Source organism: Hippocampus bargibanti, linkage group LG05 (assembly GCF_051943395.1).
Source record: "Hippocampus bargibanti isolate YZ-2025 linkage group LG05, ASM5194339v1, whole genome shotgun sequence".
NCBI classification, from domain to species: Eukaryota; Metazoa; Chordata; class Actinopteri; order Syngnathiformes; family Syngnathidae; genus Hippocampus; species Hippocampus bargibanti.
The window spans coordinates 25,545,847-25,565,574 of NC_142738.1; the positions used below are offsets into that span (position 1 = coordinate 25,545,847).

The 19,728-nt window shown below is 40.3% G+C and overlaps 1 protein-coding gene across 1 annotated transcript in view; it reads left to right on the forward strand.

The window, feature by feature from the left end:
* The window catches only part of cpne2 (copine 2), a 63,989-nt gene that overhangs the window by 3,654 nt on the left and 40,607 nt on the right, over window positions 1-19,728 (forward strand). Inside the window, exons 2-8 of the mRNA XM_088997465.1 lie at window positions 5,441-5,641; window positions 12,764-12,943; window positions 13,034-13,108; window positions 13,224-13,295; window positions 16,703-16,786; window positions 16,912-17,001; window positions 17,449-17,547. Coding sequence (XP_088853591.1) covers window positions 5,465-5,641; window positions 12,764-12,943; window positions 13,034-13,108; window positions 13,224-13,295; window positions 16,703-16,786; window positions 16,912-17,001; window positions 17,449-17,547 — 777 coding nt within the window. The 5' untranslated portion in view covers window positions 5,441-5,464. The remainder of the gene's footprint in view (window positions 1-5,440; window positions 5,642-12,763; window positions 12,944-13,033; window positions 13,109-13,223; window positions 13,296-16,702; window positions 16,787-16,911; window positions 17,002-17,448; window positions 17,548-19,728) is intronic.

Genomic DNA, 19,728 nt, shown 5'->3' on the forward strand with positions numbered 1-19,728 from the left:
GGATGGGTAAGTTGGATCTCAGCACGCGTCCCATGAGTAGGTGGGCCGGGGACATACCACACTCGAGCGGCGTTGTGTTATACACCAGCAAGCTCTAGTAGAAATCCATTCCACTGTCTGTTGCTTTGTACATCTTGACAGAACTTTCCACCAATCCATTGGATTGTGGATAATGTGGACTTGAGGTTATGTGTTTAAAGTCCCACTGCTTTGCAAATTTTCTGAACTTCTCATTGGCGAATTGTGGACCGTTATCAGAAAACACTTGGTTTGCAATCCCGTTTCTAGCAAATATGGCCTTCATGCATGTTATCACTGCATCTGCTGTTGTAGCTTGCAGTCTGCAAACCTCTGGATACAAGGAGTAGTAGTCTGTGACCAAAAGATAATCTTTACCTTGACACGAAAACAGGTCAGGGCCCACCTTCTGGTATGGTCTTTCTGGTGCTTGGTGTGGGTGTAGTGGTTCTGCCGGTTGATTTGCTTGATATTTGAAGCAAATTGTACATCTCAACGCTTGATCTGTGTTGTCTTGATTCATTCTAGGCCAGAACATCAGTTGTCGTGCTCTTTTCTTGCACTTTTCAATTCCCAGATGTCCTTCATGAATCTTTTTGAGCATTTCACTTCCCAAAGTCTTTGGAATGACAATCTTACTGCCTTTGTATATGATGTCGTCCACTACAGATAACTCCATCCTGTAGTTCCAATATTCTGCTGCGTCTGGTGAGCAATTTTGTTTCACTTCAGGCCATCCATTTTTGATGATTGTTTTCAATTGATTCAGTGTCTCATCTTTGTTTGTTTCCATCCGTATAATCTCCATCTTTGCATCTGCAAATGGCAATGCACTGGTGTTCATGTGTACGTAAGCTTCGACTTCTTCATCCAGTTTAGCCTTCGAGTGCTCTTTCATGCTCATGATTCCAATGCCATTCTATCTTCTTCTCAGTTAGTTGTCTATGTGGGGCCATCTTTTCTGACAGGTTGGGTATGAATTTTCCCATGAATGTGATCATCCCATTAAACCGTTGCACAATGAGCAACGAGCAAAGTGATTTGCTTTGTCGCAATTTTTACATATTTTCCCATATGCTGGACACTGCTTTGGGGGATGTTGCGTACCACACCAAGTACAACATTTTTGTTTGAATATCCTATTTTTGTTGGGTTGTCTCACTCTTGCTTTCATATCAGCAGTCTTGTTTTTGCTGAATCTGTGTGCATTTCTTTCCACTGCATCCACATCGCAGCTAGCCACATTTAGCAACTCTTTAGCCTGTGATTTAACAGTCTCAGTGGCTCTACACAGTGCTAAGGCTTTTTCCAGGTCCAGATCTGATTCTCTGAGTAGCCTTTCTCTCAGTTTATTGTCTGTAATGTCACACACTATTCTGTCTTTGATCAGTGATTCTGTTAATCCACCGAACTCAAATGTCTTTGATCTGTTTGTCAGCTCATTTGCATATCGGTCAATAGTTTCTCCAACATGTACACATGTGAAGAATCTGTGCCTTTCAAATGTCACATTGCGTTTCGGAATGCAGTAAGCTTCAAATGTAAGGTACTGCTCCTCCTCTCCTTTTTGTATCTTGAGAATTTTTTGTTTCATACCCTATTCTTTCTTTCTGACATTTGTTGAATGACCACTGAGGGTACCCACAGTTAGTGAGTGCTCTCCTGATATGTTTTGACTCCTTTTCTCTACCTTCAATGCTAGTTGGTATTAGTTTAGCCCTATGCTGGAGGGTTCTGATAACTCCTAGTTTGTGTTGTAAAGGGTGGTTAGAGTCAAAAAGTAAGTATTGGTCAGTGTGCGTAGCCTTCCTAAAGACTTCTGTTTTTAGCGCTCTGTCCTCTTTTATAATTAGTTTACAATCCAAGAAGGCTAGTTGGTTCTCTTTAATGTCCTCACGAGTAAATTTAATGTTGATGTCTACAGAGTTGAGGTGATCTGTGAAGGATTGAATTTCTTGTTTTTTAATTATGACAAAAGTATCGTCCACATATCTAAACCAGTGTCGAGGTTTTGTCCCCGGGAAGGATGTGAGGGCCTGTTTCTCCATCTCTTCCATGTACAGATTAGCCACGATGGATGAAACTGGTGAGCCCATAGCACAACCATGAATTTGTTTATAAAATTTCTCCCGAAATTGAAAATACGTAGTATTAAGGCAGATTTACAATAATTGGCAGATGTGATCCGCTTTAAGTTTGGTTCTTTCATGCAGAGAAACGTCCGCCAGCAGTCTCGTTCTCACCACTGAGACTGCTGCTGGGGTTGGGACAGATGTAAAGAGAGAAGTCACATCGTATGATGCCAAAGTTTCCTCAGGTTCCAATATGAGGTCTTTGATCCTCTCTACAAACCCTGTGGTGTTCTCTACGTGATATTCTGTGTTACCAACCAACGGAGCTAAGATAGTTTTTAAATATTTGGCTACATTGTATGTAGAGGAGTCAATGCTACAAACAATGGGTCTGAGGGAGAACCCTTGTTTATGTATTTTTGGCAGGCCATAGATGCATGGCGTGGCCTCTCCCGGGTATAATCTAAAATACATCTGTTTGTCTATGTTTTCCTTTCTCTAACTTTTGGAGACAGTCTATCATTTCTTTCTTGTATCTATTGGAAGGGTCCCTTTTTAGTTGCTCACAAGTGTTAGAATCACTGATTAACCTATTTATTTTGTGTTCATAATCCAATGTGTTGAGAAGCACTGTGCAACTGCCCTTGTCCGCTGGGAAAATAGTAATATTTTGGTCTTTTTGTAGAGTAGTTAACGCCTTTCTCTCTTCTAATGTTATGTTGGACGGAGGTAGTTTGGCACTACTGAGAAGGGCTGATATTTTAATGCGCCCTTCTCAGCCCTTCTTATATATATATATATATATATATATATATATATATATATATATATATATATATATATATATATATATATATATATATATATATATATATATATATATATAAAGTCTCGTTATATCGATATTCAAGGGAGTCCGAAAAAATATCGATATAACCGGGACTATCGATATATCCGACCCTGTTTGCATGTAATTTTCTCCGTGCGTGCATAGAAATAGTATCAATATAACCGGGACTATCGATATATCCGATATCGATATAACGAGACTTTACTGTGTATATATATATACTGTCCAGACGTGGCGGTGCCGGACTTTGCTATGATAGGTCCCTGCTCTCAGGTAGGGGGGAGCAGAGGATTACTTCATGCGGCCCTATATATATATATATATATATATATATATATATATATATATATATATATATATATATATATATATATATATATATATACACTACTACACTACCATTAAGACTTTAGTTTGCTGACGAAGTTTCTTGGATAGGAAGCGAAACGTCCGACACCTTCAAAGAAGTACAGATGACGGCTAAAGAAACCTTTTCATCGATGGACCACTCCTGTACGACTGAAAGCTTACACAGACCCATGCTCACAATAACAAATAGTACTTCCCTGACTACTGCATGAACCAAGTGCGGTGGTTTTGCTGTATTGCGGTATTTCCTAGCTAAGCAGTAGGAGTCGCTATGACAGTCTGAGGTTGGATTCGACCTTTGCAGAAGGCTTGTTTTCATTGTAGTCAACGTCATTGCGAGGCAACGGTGAAGAAAATGATTTTGTATTATACAACAGAGCTACTTTTCATTGTAGAGGGAAGCAGAAAACAGGGAATGACTTTGAATTTTTTTCACACTTGGGATTATTTTTGGACATGTAGGTTTTGTTGTAGAGAAGTTTCACTGTGTGCGAAGATCAAACCTTCCTGTAGTGTGCAATGCGTTGGTCGACTTTCACCGAGTGTGCAACACTTTTTCCAGAATTTTAGAAATAAAAGGCATGTTGGAAATGGATGTAAAATTAGACAGCCTTCCTTGATTAAAGCCATGTATCTAAAACAGTGGTTACACTACATTCATGTTTAAAATGTTGAGGGTTTACACCAGAAGATCAACTTCAATTTATCAAGGCTGAAACCTATTCACCAGAACTTCAAAAACGCACCTGAAAGAAGTGGGGCGGAACCCAGTCGTCAAGGGAGCCTGATGCCTTTATTTGCTGAAGCACATTCCTGAAAAGCAAGCTGCTTCAATGGAATTTATCACCAGAGAAAAAGTAACTTGTACAGAAAGAGGTTCACTGTGGTGTTTGAAAATTGCAGAAAACTGTTCCACATTTTAGGAGAAATGTCTGTGCAAATAGCTTGATTGGTTCCAAGGACAGAATCAGTAGTTTCAGAATCAGTTTAATAAGGTTTGATAATGAATAACGTTTGACAAGTGTTCCCTTTTGGCTTCTAACAAATGACAACTGGAGTTTTTCACATCCCTTCAAATACACTTATTAGACAACGGGGTGCCTTTTAGCTAAGTGATCGTGATCTGTTTCACAGGCAGCGGCACATGTTGTTTCCCCAAGTTATGTGGTCGCCACAAAAGTAAAAACACCAATGGATAAACATGCCTGGATTGGATTGGATATGCCTTTATTAGTCTCACAGTGGAGAAATTTACATTTCACAGCAGCAAAGTGATGAAAGGAATGAAAGTAATGAAATTCCAGGAATTGGCCTGCTGCCAATGAATTGAAAATCCTCTTATGTTCAAAAACTAAGGACGACCCACCTCCCCATCTTTGATGATGAAAAAAAAGTTCATGATTGAACAAATGTGACATTTTTAGGTCTTCTGAAAATGAATGATTTCGGAGATATTAAGCACATTTGCCTGGATACACTGTAATTTGTTGTTGATAAACCATCTCCTGATCATATGGAAAGGAAAACACAACAAACACTCCAACTATTCTCTTCACTCACTGTGAGTTATTTCAGAACACTGGTTCATCAATAGTTCATCGAATGCTTCTGATTTTTTTGAGGGGGAGAAAAAAACAATGTTGAATGGAAAATTTTTGATTGGAAATGTACAGAAAAAGGGTTGACATCTTATGACAACGTTTTTAGCTGTTTAGCATTAAAGATGAACGATTGCCAAAATGTCACATCCTGCTGCATTTTCACCTCTTCATTCCTCATCGCTGCTTACTAAGGTCGCCCAACTCCATTGCAAGACTCTCAACTTCGGCTAAACAAGCCCCAATATAATAGCTGCCAATCAATGCCCACTTCCGGCTGTAACTGATAGTTGTTTCCGCACCCTCAACAACTCGAACATAGGAAACCATCACATAAAACATGCTATTAGAAAAGGCAACCCACTTACAGAAGTAATAAAAGCAGAGAATAATATTGAGATTAATGCAAAAAATGCACCAAATGGGCTGTAATTAATTGTTTAATCGCAATTAATGTAATAATAGACACTTCTATTTTAAATTCATACATCATTCCCTACATTACAACGACTATTTCTTCTTCTCATCTTCAGGGTAACGATTTGTAACATTGGATCATGGCCGACACCCTGAGCTCCGCCATTGATGGCCAGACACGTGGTGTAGGACCTCAACACTGTGTTACGCGGGTGGAGCTTTCTGTTACTGCCACCAATCTTCTGGATCGTGATGTAGCCTCCAAGTCGGATCCGTTCTGCGTTCTCTTCCATGAAGTGGATGGGAACTGGGTAGAGGTAAGACAGAGTGCTGACAGAAATGGGTTGAGGGGGGATACTGTTGTGCAGCATTCCATAACACTAGCTGAGTTCATCTCACGGTACACCAAACGCAAATACTGAAATCATCAAGATATAAACTGATATACTCACATTGTATGCTGACCATTTAAAAACTAAGACCAGATTTAGTTTTCATTGCAAACTTAATGAAAAAAGTACTGGTATGTGGTTATTTTGTTTTTTGTTCTGCGTTTTTTCTTTGATATAAACAGTCTTGGTATTGTCTCTGTCTCAACCTTCAGAAATCTTGGTCTATTTTTGGTGTGAATATTCTTGTCTTGACAGTGTCGTTGTGAAGTTCAGGTTACCTCTGTGGTAAAGTTGATCCCGCAAATGTAGAAATAAGTAAAGATTTAACGCAAAAGGTTTTATTCCAGAAACGAAGTTCCCGAGAAATAACAGTGCAAGTAGAACTAGAGAGAAGCATACGTGGCTTGCAAAAGAAAAGGGTGAATAAACAACGAAAAGTCAGTTGTCATAAAAAGCCATTCATTCAACCATTTTCCAGACCGCTTTATCCTCATTAGGGTTGCGCTAGGAGCCTATCCCAGGGCGGGATATGAACTCAATGAACTCATGACCTCTGCACTGTGAAATAGGCGTACTAACCACTCGGGCGTCCCCATAAAAAGACAAAGAAGGCTAATTATGGGAGGCCAATTATGAGAAATGAAAATGAAACATCCCAAATAAATAAATAAATAAATAAATAAATTTCAACAGTAGCCAAAATGGAACTGTATAGTGCCACTTAGCAGTTTTTTTTGACAACGATACTAGTGCAGCGTGTTCTACCGGAAACAAATTCCTTGTGTGTCCTACATACTTCGCAATAAAGATGATTCTGATTCTGATCCTGATCTCATCTCATTTTCCGTACCGCTTATTCCTCATTAGGGTCGCGGGGGTTGCTGGAGCCTATCTCAGCTGTCTTCGGGCACGAGGCGGGGGACACCCTGAATTGGTTGCCAGCCAATCGCAGGGCACACAAAGACATACAACAGTCACTCTCACACTCACACCCAGGGACAATTTGGAGCGGTCAATCTGCCTGCCATGCATGTTTTTGGAGTGTGGGAGGAAACCGGAGGACCTGGAGAAAACCCACGCGGGTCCGGGGAGAACATGCAAACTCCACACAGGGAGGCCGGACCGGGATGCGAACCGGCGACCTCTGCACTGTGAAGCCGGTGTGCTAACCACTCGACTACCGGGCCGCCCTAAATAAATAAATAAAGAAATATCAACCGAGAATATAAAACGTCAACAGGAGTGCTACGAAACGAAGTCAAGATCGTCAAGATATAGAACACTTGAAACCTGAGTTGCGAGTGTTAGGGCAAATCGCTATATTTGCCCTAATGAGCTAGGCGAATTATCCGAGAGCAACGACAGGAACAGCTCAGGACAAACCTGAACCACAAACAGAGCAGAGTATAACAGTCTGTCTTGATTGGTGTGATTTTGACTACCACATTATTGAACAAGAAACAAGTCAGTCTAAGATAGCGCTGTGCCAAAGCACATTTTCTTTGTGACCTATTCATGATTGAGTCTTGCAAAACAGTGAATATTACTGGTGTTGCATTTTTTGTTATGTACCGAAGAGTCAATTAAAAATCTAAAAATGGTGAAACGCTTAACTGTCAATGAGAAATATTCCTCATGGGTCCTCGCTTCTTGGTGTGCCCATAAGGCTGTGATGAGTGACGGGCTATGTGAACGGCAATTAATTGACAGCAAAACTTAGTCACAAATTCATCTCTATTGTCCAATTGTCACAACTACTATTGTTAAAGGACAACCAACACCTTTTTTTGTTTCTGAACTGACATCATGAAAACGTTTTATAGCGTCTAAAATACCCAAAACACACAGGCTGATATTTTTATTCAAATGCAAAACACCAATAAAAATAATTTAGTGTCCAAAATCTGCCACAAATGAGCTCGAAACTGTGGATTTTCAGAAAGTCCCGCCCCCAGTTCGTGACGTCACGCCAAGTCGTCTTGCCTTGCTCAAGAAACAAAACAATGGGCCCGCGGAGTTCAGATTCGGAGAAGATGCTTTGTTGTTACTTATCCTGTTATGAATATGATTCAAATAGTTCTGAAGAGGAAAGCATAAATGTTTGCAATCGATTATAGGAGTCCTCCCATATCAATTCGAGCCGTCAATGACAGCAATGTAGCGTCCCAGAAAATGCACAAGATGGCGCCCACACTCCGTTGGAAATGGGCTGATTTGTCTGCTGGGAATTTGTGTCAGCAAATATCAAATAGTAGTCTTGGTGCAACACACAACGATTCCCCATCACGTTATTTATGTGTTTTCCTTCTAATTTCGCCATCAACACGAACTTTTCAGACCAAACAAAGTACCGCAAAATGCATTGTGTGTCGCTTTCTCGGTCAGGGGCGTTCCAAATGTAAACGTCACGTAGGGAATCGTCATTAACTCGAAAACTAGACTTCCTGAATATTCAGCGTGAGTCTTAAAACGTAAAATATAGCTATATGCGGGGGAATCTTTGTAAAATATGCTCAGTAGAAGTCATTTGAAGTGATTTTTACAAATGATGGACACAACTTGTCCTTTAAGGCACAGTGTGTTTTAAACTAATAGTTGAAAATGTCACTTCCAAGATCATTTTAATACATATCTACTGTCAATTCACACAGTTGATTATATTTAAGACAAAAATTTACCTCAATTAACCTCAGACGTTTTAGGAATATGTCAGAATACAAAAAGGCAGACTTATCGGTTGCCAGTCAATCATAGGCCACACAGAAGCAGACAACTATTCACACTCACATTCACACCATGAACACACAGTCTGGACACAAATTAGGCAAATGCACCACGATACCAGTTTGTAAAAATTGGTAAAATTAAATGGGGCGCAAAAACATATCAAGCAAATGCATACAATTATCCAATAAAATAATGTATAGAATAACATGCAAAAGAAATACAGAACAGTGTGAATAAATTTTCTAAATTAGCATGTCTCATGGATTCCAGTGAAAACAATGGTGTGTTGAATAAACCCTTTTTTGGGTCAAGTTCTTGCACACAATAGGATCATTGGGATGTAAACCTTTTTTTTTTAAAGTTGGGATTATTTAAAAAAAATAAGCAAGGTAGATGTGCTAACCAGTTGACCAATGCTTGCATGTCAATTACAGTTATTACCTTTAATATGTGGAAGAAAACCTTGATTAAATCTGCGCCCATGCATGAATAATTTTGCTGTACAGTATATGATGTCTGTTGGAAACAGGACATACGAGGTTTTGTGTATTTGTCTCTCCGTGTGCCTGCTTTTGTGTAGGCGAGACCTTTGTAGTAGCTATCTTACGGTCAGCGAGGCATGTGGCAGTGATGTGAAATTGCCATTGGTTGCTATAGTAACAGATAGAGAAACTAAATAAGCTCCTGAAATGTAGTACAAAACCTTCTCTCGGCTGTTATCCACAGTGCTCACAGTTTAGCATATGCAGCATTTCACATTCTCTAATCCCCCGGTTGTCTTTTGTTGTCACCATTTCTTTCTACAATTGTTTTTCCCCCTTATTTGCCTTCTTTCTTATGGCTTCTCCTTCTTCTGTCCTTGTTCTGTGAGATGGAGAGAAGTGGATGCTCAGTCCATTGGGGAAATAGAGGGGACATGAAAAGCTAAAACTGTGAAAGCAAGCCCGAAAGCAAGAAATTGTGAGGTGATGACTGCGGTGAAGCAGACATTAACTATAGAGTGCAGTGGCGAGAGACAAGCGGAACACACAGGGCTTGATTTTCAAACTAAAGCAAAAAAAAAAAAAAACACGATATACAGTATCTCATTGCATTATGTTCTTTAAATTAGGATAGAAATATTTTGGAATCAACAGGCTTTGATTATCTTTATTTTTGTATATTTCTTGTATTCTATACATTTATCCCTCTACCCATCCACCCACACACCCATCTATCTATCTATCTATCTATCTATCTATCTATCTATCTATCTATCTATCTATCTATCTATCTATCTATCTATCTATCTATCTATCTATCTATCTATCTATCTATCTATCTATCCCTCCTACCCATCCACCCACCTACCCATCCATCTATCTATCTATCTATCTATCTATCTATCTATCTATCTATCTATCTATCTATCTATCTATCTATCTATCTATCTATCTATCTATCTATCTATCCCTCCTACCCATCCACCCACCTACCCATCCATCTATCTATCTATCTATCTATCTATCTATCTATCTATCTATCTATCTATCTATCTATCTATCTATCTATCTATCTATCTATCTATCTATCTATCTATCTATCTATCTATCTATCTATCTATCTATCTATCTCTCCTACCCATCCACCCACCTATCCATCTATCTATCTATCTATCTATCTATCTATCTATCTATCTATCTATCTATCTATCTATCTATCTATCTATCTATCTATCTATCTATCTATCTATCTATCCGTCCATCCGTCCATCTGTCCATCTGTAAACCCACCCACCCTGGAGCATGTGCACAGTCTGTGTACTCATATAGGCTGAAGTAATTTCCCTCAAGATCATAAAAGCTTCAATTTATCCTTTGTTTACTGTAAAACGGCATCACTATACACTAGAAGCAAACAGAATAACCAATTGTTTCCACAATATACACACATTATTGGATGCGCTTTCTTATTTCTATGAGAAGGTTTCTTCAGCCGTCATCTGTACAAAAGTGAAGGTTTCGGACGTTTCGCCTCCTATCCAAGAGGCTTCGTCAGCGAACTAAAGTCTGACTGGTCGTATCGGCCCCATTTATATATCCCTAATGTCCAGACCTGGTGGCGCCGGACACAGCTATGATAGGTTCCTACTCTCAGGTTGGGGGGGCGCGGGACCCCCCCCTTGTGGCCCCACTGATTGTTCCTACATTCCTGACTAACGATTGGCCTATTACACCCACTCCCCCCGGTATCACCTCATCAGCATAACGACCCTCATCAGCATTGCGAAAGTTGCCTAACCTGTTTTGCCTGAGCAGGCTATTGTATGAACGATCCAAATTGAACCTCACACCACCAGACCGGTTTAATGAAGGATTTTGTTGTTTTATAAGAATCGCCTCTTTCACCCCCCTTTCAAACCATCTATGTTCTTTCGCTAAGATTTTAACCTCATTGTCGTCAAATGAGTGGTTGCTAGCTTTTAGGTGCAAATGTACTGCCGATTGAGGCCCACTAGTATTATCCCTGCGATGTTGATAAAGTCTTTTTTTGAGAATTTGTTGAGTCTCCCCAATGTACTGCTCTTTACAATTTTCATTCTTACAATGTATGGAATAAACTACATTACTTTGTTTTTCATTTGGTAGCCTATCTTTTGGATGCACTAATTTTTGCCTTAACGTGTTTATCGGTTTGAAATAAGTAGGAATTTTATGTTGCCAAAGGACTCTTTGTAATTTTTCAGAAACTCCTGCAATGTACGGTACTGCTACTCCTCTCCTTTTAGAATCTTGAGAATTATTGGTTTCGTTCGCTATTCTTTCTTTCTGACATTTGTTGAATGACCACTGAGGGTACCCACAGTTAGTGAGTGCTCTCCTGATATGTTTTGACTCCTTTTCTCTACCTTCAGTGCTAGTTGGTATTAGTTTAGCCCTATGCTGGAGGGTTCTGATAACTCCTAGTTTATGTTATGCGTAGCCTTCCTAAAGACTTCCTAAAGTCTTTAGGAAGGCTACGCACACTGACCAATACTTACTTTTTGACTCTAACCACCCTTTACAACATAAACTAGGAGTTATCAGAACCCTCCAGCATAGGGCTAAACTAATACCAACTAGCACTGAAGGTAGAGAAAAGGAGTCAAAACATATCAGGAGAGCACTCACTAACTGTGGGTACCCTCAGTGGTCATTCAACAAATGTCAGAAAGAAAGAATAGCGAACGAAACCAATAATTCTCAAGATTCTAAAAGGAGAGGAGTAGCAGTACCGTACATTGCAGGAGTTTCTGAAAAATTACAAAGAGTCCTTTGGCAACATAAAATTCCTACTTATTTCAAACCGATAAACACGTTAAGGCAAAAATTAGTGCATCCAAAAGATAGGCTACCAAATGAAAAACAAAGTAATGTAGTTTATTCCATACATTGTAAGAATGAAAATTGTAAAGAGCAGTACATTGGGGAGACTCAACAAATTCTCAAAAAAAGACTTTATCAACATCGCAGGGATAATACTAGTGGGCCTCAATCGGCAGTACATTTGCACCTAAAAGCTAGCAACCACTCATTTGACGACAATGAGGTTAAAATCTTAGCGAAAGAACATAGATGGTTTGAAAGGGGGGTGAAAGAGGCGATTCTTATAAAACAACAAAATCCTTCATTAAACCGGTCTGGTGGTGTGAGGTTCAATTTGGATCGTTCATACAATAGCCTGCTCAGGCAAAACAGGTTAGGCAACTTTCGCAATGCTGATGAGGGTCGTTATGCTGATGAGGTGATACCGGGGGGAGTGGGTGTAATAGGCCAATCGTTAGTCAGGAATGTAGGAACAATCAGTGGGGCCACAAGGGGGGGGGTCCCGCGCCCCCCCAACCTGAGAGTAGGAACCTATCATAGCTGTGTCCGGCGCCACCAGGTCTGGACATTAGGGATATATAAATGGGGCCGATACGACCAGTCAGACTTTAGTTCGCTGACGAAGCCTCTTGGATAGGAGGCGAAACGTCCGAAACCTTCACTTTTGTACAGATGACGGCTGAAGAAACCTTCTCATCGATGGACCACTCCTGTACGACTGAGAGCTTACACAGACGTTCTTATTTCTATGTTTAATTAAAATATTATGAATCAACAATTCCATTTCATACAGTATTATTACATGGCAAACAATTTACTGGATTAGAAAATGTATTCTTTTTTATCCTTGGTATTGTTTGCCTCGTTATTACTTCATACTTGTTTCCTCATATGCCTGTATTAGTTCGCTATTTTAAATCAAGAGTGCCAAACATGTTGAAAGTAAAAAGCTTTTTCATCTCTTTGTGTGTTTCAGCTTGGCCGGACTGAAACCGCTGTTAATAACTTGAACCCAGTTTTTGGAGTGAAATTCCAGGTGGACTACCATTTTGAAGAGATTCAGAAGCTTCGCTTTGCCATGTTTGATGAAGACAAGTGTGCAACACAGCTCTATGAACACGATTTCTTGGGAGAATACGTCTGCACGCTTGGAGTTGTATGGAATCATTTCAATTCATTAGCTCATTTCAAATATCACATTATTCTGTCTTAATTCGTGGAATGTGTGTCGCTTACATTTTGTTAGATTGTGTCCAATAAGAAACTTCACCGACCGTTGATCTTGGCCAATGGGAAGCCCGCTGGTAAAGGATCAATTACTGTAAGAACCTATAATTTGTTTTCAATGTAGCTTTGTCCTTCCTTTGGATTATTTTCATGACATGACTTTATCTGGAATTGCCTTCTGTTTATGTTATGCTGTAATTTTCTAATAGATCACAGCACAGGAGCTGTCTGACAACAGAATCATCACTTTGACTCTGAGTGGGCGTAAACTGGACAAGAAGGTAGGTGTTTCTCTCCACACTAATCCAAACATTATCATCATGAGGCTAAAGGGTTCAGTGAATGGGGAGAATATGGCCCACACATCAGCGTTTACGAATGGATGAAGTGGAATGGATGGAAAGGCAAAGATTCTAATTTTGAATTGAATTTACAGGTGAATACTGAACGCCTCCCTCCCCCTCCAAGTGGACCGATTTAGAGATATTTCGGGTAGTCATTGTAGAATACAAGATTACCACCTGAGCACTGCTGTGGATTTCTCGAGTCAAGAAACGGCAGACTTACAGAATGGATATCTTTATATACTTTACTAAATGTTATGGTTGATACAACACCATCCATTCATCCATTTTCTTTACTGTATTCAGGGTTGGCCCACAAAGGCAGCTTTTTGAGTAGGGAAGCCCTCAACCCCGGCCACACCCATTTTGTCCAGCACTTCCAAAGGAATCCCAAGGCATTCTCTAGCCAACTGAGTGATAGTCTCACCAATGTGTGTGGTATCCTCCACCCAGTAGGACAAATACAAACCACTTCACCAAGTAGGCATCCTGGGAAACAATCTAACCCATCGAACTCCTCCCTGATGGGTTAAAAATGATGATTCTCTCTGGTTTATGGCTCTTCACTGTGTTAGACGATAGTAGTAAAATCAACAGGAACCAAGGTGTTAAACAAAAAAAGATTATTTTTATCTTGTAGATAGCAGAGACATTGGTCAGTCGGTTGAGGAGGCCAGAGACAAAGAGAATGAAAGTTGATCTCAGACTGAAATAAGAATGGTTGAATAACAGTACACACTACAAATAATATGTGTGTGTGTGTGTGTGTGTGTATAAAGTAACAACATAGACTAATTAGACAAATACAAATGAGTAGAAAATAAGTAACATTGTATGTTTAAGGATGTGCATCTAAAATCGTTCTAACACCCCCCTTGGGGCAAGAGTTAATATTGAACATGGAGAGGGCACCCCACCCTTTTACAACTGAGGACCATGATCTCTTTTTTTGGAATTGCTGATTCTCATGTGATCGTGATAGTTGCAAAACGCCGAGTGACAGCTGGCATAGGCTACAGCGGGGGTGATCTATACATCGATCGTGATAGACCAGTCGATCTCCAAGGTACAATTGATAGATCACATGACAAGCTGATGTGACATTATCATGAACTGATGCTATGCAAATCAAGTTGAGTTGTTTGGAATAAAAACTAGACATCAGCCTATCAGCCATCCCTTCACTTGATTGATACACCGGACAAACAGTCATATGACATTTCATTATTAGGTACACTGTGCGTGCTCAAACAATGCCCCTGAGAGTTGCAAAGCGAACAGGCTGGTCGTTACTTATATCCTAATTTTTCCTCGTTTTTTTCCTCTTAAACATAAGACAGCGGATAAAAATGAGTGGGGGAGCTGGACCAAGTAAGAAGAAAAAAGTATCACTTTCATACGGAATAGGAGGAGTTTTTTTAAACTCCACAATGACATTTTCAAAGTACGTTTGTCTCGTCTGCCAGTCATCAGAGTGAACTCAGGGAATGCAACACATGTGGTTACACATCAACATAAGTTGCAAGAATTCTCAATTTATTTCTCTATAAATATAATGGGTAGATCATTTTGACTTGGTCATTCGAAAAGTAGCTCCTATGCTGGAAAAGTATGAGCACCCATGGGCTATAGCATGCACACAACCCTTTTGAGGATAAGCACATTAAAAAATGGGTGACTGGATTCCATGGAGTTTGACTTACTCCCATCGACTGAACAACCCATGTCGGGGGGTTTGATACACCGTACTCCTAAAGCATCTCCGCCGAACAACCCATGATTTCTCCCCGTCTACAAAACACATGGAGCTGCTTCATGCATCTTGGGTGAACTCCCATGCACCCTCAAAAACCTTGCAGATGATATAGAACTCCTTCCCCACTCAATAATACAATAATGATGGAGCACTGCTTAGCCCTCTTGAAATGCTCAATGGTGGACCAGCATTTCCTCAAAACTGTTTTCCATGGTCTTATCAAACGCCTCCCATGTCCTTGGTTTTATTCCACCCATTCACCCCAAAAAGGCCCAACGGGAATCTTTTTTTAATTCATTTTTTGTCATGAACGGCATACGTCTTGCATGGCACGTGTAACTCCACAAAAGCAGATAGGAAAGTCTGATAGTTTCACAGATGAGAACACACTGGCGGATGATCAAGAGCAAGGAGTATGATGCTGTGGGAGCGGTAACAGCCAGCTTAATTTGTGACCAGTCAAAGTAGCTCTTATCATTCCCTTGAAATGCTGTATCATAGTACTCGGGTCTTGACATGCCGGCGAACACATCTACCCTGCTACTTTGATCGTTCGTGTGCCACCCGTTGCATATTTTAAAATCTATATTACTGTAATAATAATAATAATAATAATAATAATTGTAATGCTTTCAATTAGCGGTACTTTACAGGTAACCTCTGACTTACGATCGGCGCGTCTTACGCCCACCCGTACTTACGACCACGACTGCCAGACCCTATTTTTAAAAATGTTAATTCAATGCTTGGCACCGCAACACGCTAGCAGCCTGGCAACGTGTCTGACAATTTTGGATAGCCAGCCAGCACCTCACTCTCGCACAGCAATCGACTGTGTGATCGCACCGTAAGGGGAGTGACCACCGACGCAGGCCGCGGCCCGCGTCAGGCCCTTGGCCGGCAGCGATGACGGCGTCTCTTTGAGACAGTTCATTCTGCTTTGGGGCGAAGTGGCGGGTAGGGCGTGTCACGGCCGCGGGGTCGGGCCGTGCGTCGGCGTAGAGAGAGGGGTAAGAACGGGGAGTAGGTAACCAGTAGAACAGCAGTGACCAAGACCCACACACGCCCCCGTGGCGTCCAAATCAGGTCGTTTGCAAGTCATTTAGCACAGAGTCTCTATTCAACATTTTGAATGGTTTTTGACTTACGACCATCTGTCGGAACGGAACCCAGTCATAAGTCAGTCGGATGTTACCTGTATTTCTGCAGCTCAGAAATTCACATCTGTAGAGCTCCATATTTGTCTTCCCGTATTTGTCCCAATCAAATAAATTCACAATATGAATGTCCCCATCACCAAAATTGTATTGGGCCAGCTGTCTACCCTTAGATAAGTTCTGAGCAAGAGTAAATTTAGATGGACTTTCCGCCACCAAATTATCGCTGCCTGCCGCATCTTCAGCACACTCTTTATGCTGCTTTGGCATGCCCATCTTTATGACAACCGGTCTGCCAAATTCACAAATGCATGCAGAGCGGCATAAAATGATGACCTGAGTTTTGCACCCCAAAACACATCTACTAGTCGACATATATAGAGTGTTGAATAAAACAACAGCATCACATTGCGTTTTTGTTCTTTTTGTAGGACTTCTTTGGAAAGTCAGACCCCTATCTGGAATTTCACAAACAGGGAGAAGATGATAAATGGATGCTGGTGCACAGGACAGAGGTGAGTCCAACATTTTCACTTATATACTTAATTATTTATTTGTTCTGGATGCGACTTGATATTAGGTCTGGGTCTCTGTGGCTTAATAAATTGAATCTTACTTGTTTATCTTTGTGTCACCCTAGGTTATAAAGAACACCTTAGACCCCTCTTGGAAACAGTTTACTGTGCCTCTTGTTTCTCTGTGTAATGGAGATGTGAACAGAAATATCAAGGTCAGTTTCATGTAGTGCAAAGCTGCAGCCACGTGTTTTTCTCCTTGAACTTTTGGACTATAATTCACATCTAAATGCCAAAACCAGGAGAAATGGAAATGTACAATGTATTCATTGACTTTTCATAATGCAAGCGAATACTATGGACATACTGTTAATTTTTTAGCTCAACTGCAAACTAGCCAACTCTGCATGGGAGTGGCATGGCACAGTGGTACAGAGGTTGTTTCCCATCCCAGAGGTTGGGAAACAACATCCACATAGTCTGGCTATTGGAACCATGTTGAGGTTGCTTTGAGCAATATACTGATGTCGCTCCTGATGCTGTGTCGCTCCTGATGCTGTGTCATCAGTTGGTCAATGAGCTAACAGCATAAAGCGCGTTGAGTACCCAAGGTAGTATTAGCTCATTTACCATGAATCGCTTATGTATTATTTGTCTGACAGGTTTTGTGTTATGACTATGATAACGATGGAGGCCATGACTTCATTGGAGAATTCCAAACAACAGTGGCTAAGATGAGTGAGGCTCAGAATTCCGTGGAGGTAATGCATATTCTTTTGATGGTGTCCATCTTCACGAAAAACGGTTTGGTGTAATAAATTGAGGTGAACGTTGAACATTTTTTACCCCATTTTCATTGGCAGACGACCATACTCTTTCTATAAAAAAACAGTTGCATTATCATTTCGATTGCCGTATTTTCTGGTGTATAAGGCTCACGAAAAAGCCTTTATTTTCTTCCAAACATGTCCCTGCACCTTATACGCAGGTGCACCTTATATGTGAAGTAGTATTGAGCCATAACAGGTCTTGCAACGACTCTCAGCAGCCACTCTCAGCAGACTCCATTTCTCCCTGTAGAAGTAGTGTGTAACCCCGACCTCTTCTGTAGCACCTTACAATGTGGTGTGCCTTATATTTGGACAACTTTTATATATTTCTATATTGTATTTGGAAAACGTCATTTCATTCATTGAAGCTGAACCTTATAGACTGGTGCACCTTATAAATGGAAAAAGTTTGAAAATACACCATTCATTGGGGGTGCACCTTACACTCCGGTGCACCTTATAGTTATACATGTGTTTGGGCTTGTGATGAACATCCCCACATCAAGCTGTTGCACCCTCACACTTGATAGGGTTACAAGGATATATCAAGGGGAGGTTTTTCACTTTACCAGTATAAACTCACACTCGCGAGTGTTTCTCCATCTGCAATGACAAACTGCATGCACGCGAAATTTTTGGGATTTAATTCAAATGGGGAATGCCGCTACGATTGATTCAGAGACTCTACTTTCCATCCACAGCACAATTTGCCAATTGAGACATTTCTTCCTGTGCAAAGTGCAGGAAAATAGCAAAAGGAAGACCGACCACCACACACACACAACCACACACACACACACACACACACACACATATTCACACACACACACGCATGCACGCACACATACACACATGCGCGCACACGCACACACACACACACACACACACACACACACACACACAGTTAAACTGATTATACATGGAAGTTTTTTTTTTCTCATCAACCTCACATTTGCGTGCTGTAAAAATATTACAGTACTTGTATTTTATATGAAAAGGATTGAAAACTTGTATGAGTGGTTAAAATCCCAAATGGTTTTGATGCAGAGAACAACAAACTATGACGGCGGCAGATACTGTACGTATTGCATTGTGTGGTGAGAGAACCTTATCTGTAGTTTACAAATAAACCAGTGCACTGCTTATTTGCCCTTTCTCTGATCTGTTATGAAAGCAGTTGATGGTAGCCAGTAGGTCTAGAGGTGCTTCCTGGCCTTGGTGAGCCACACAAGACAAAACTCATTAAAATCACTCTCGTTTCACACCAGCTCAAATGTTCAGCCAGCAAACTCACACTGCACATCATAACAGAACAATCTCCACCATCTGTCTCAATATCTGTTCTATGCTTCCAGGTTTTGTTCTTTATTTATCGCTTTGTTCCTCTGTTGCCTCTGCCATGTGTCCACATAAAGTCTCTGAGGCTGTTTGACATTTAGGTTGCCATAATTGACGGCTTTTTAGTTTGGGAGCCAATTTTTGGTCCTGTGTCTAGGCATTCAATGGTATTACATCAGTAACATTGGTACCATGCTGTCAGAACGTATGGTACAGATTCAAACGTTTATTTTGTATGCTCATCTGAGTACCATTATGTTAATTCCACAGTTTTATAATACTGTAAGATGTAAATATGAGTTATATATTCAGCACCCACATTTTAACGAACCCTTCAAATTCCATCAAGAAAATAACGCATTGATTGCCAAAATTGGAGAAATATAGTTTTTGCATGATCCAACCATCCATTTCCAATCCCATTTATTCTATTCAAGGTGGCAGGATGCTGAAGTCTTAATCAGCTGACTTTGGACAAAAAGGCCGACTTCATCTTGAACTGTTCACCAGTCATGACTGAACCCACACCACTTGTATTAAACTCAGGCAATTGAACCACTATCCCATCAGTCACTTCGTTTAATCATACAGTCTGCCGATTAATGTGATTGTAAAACTGCTCTACATTACCATTTGCTTTTTTTTCCTTTCTCATTTACCCAAACTGAGCAAAATGGGTTTTCGCTGTGAGAGCGCTATGGCTTCAATAAACTAATCATTTAATATTAATTCAATTATTTAATTTAAATCGTTACATTTTAAATTAATTATTTA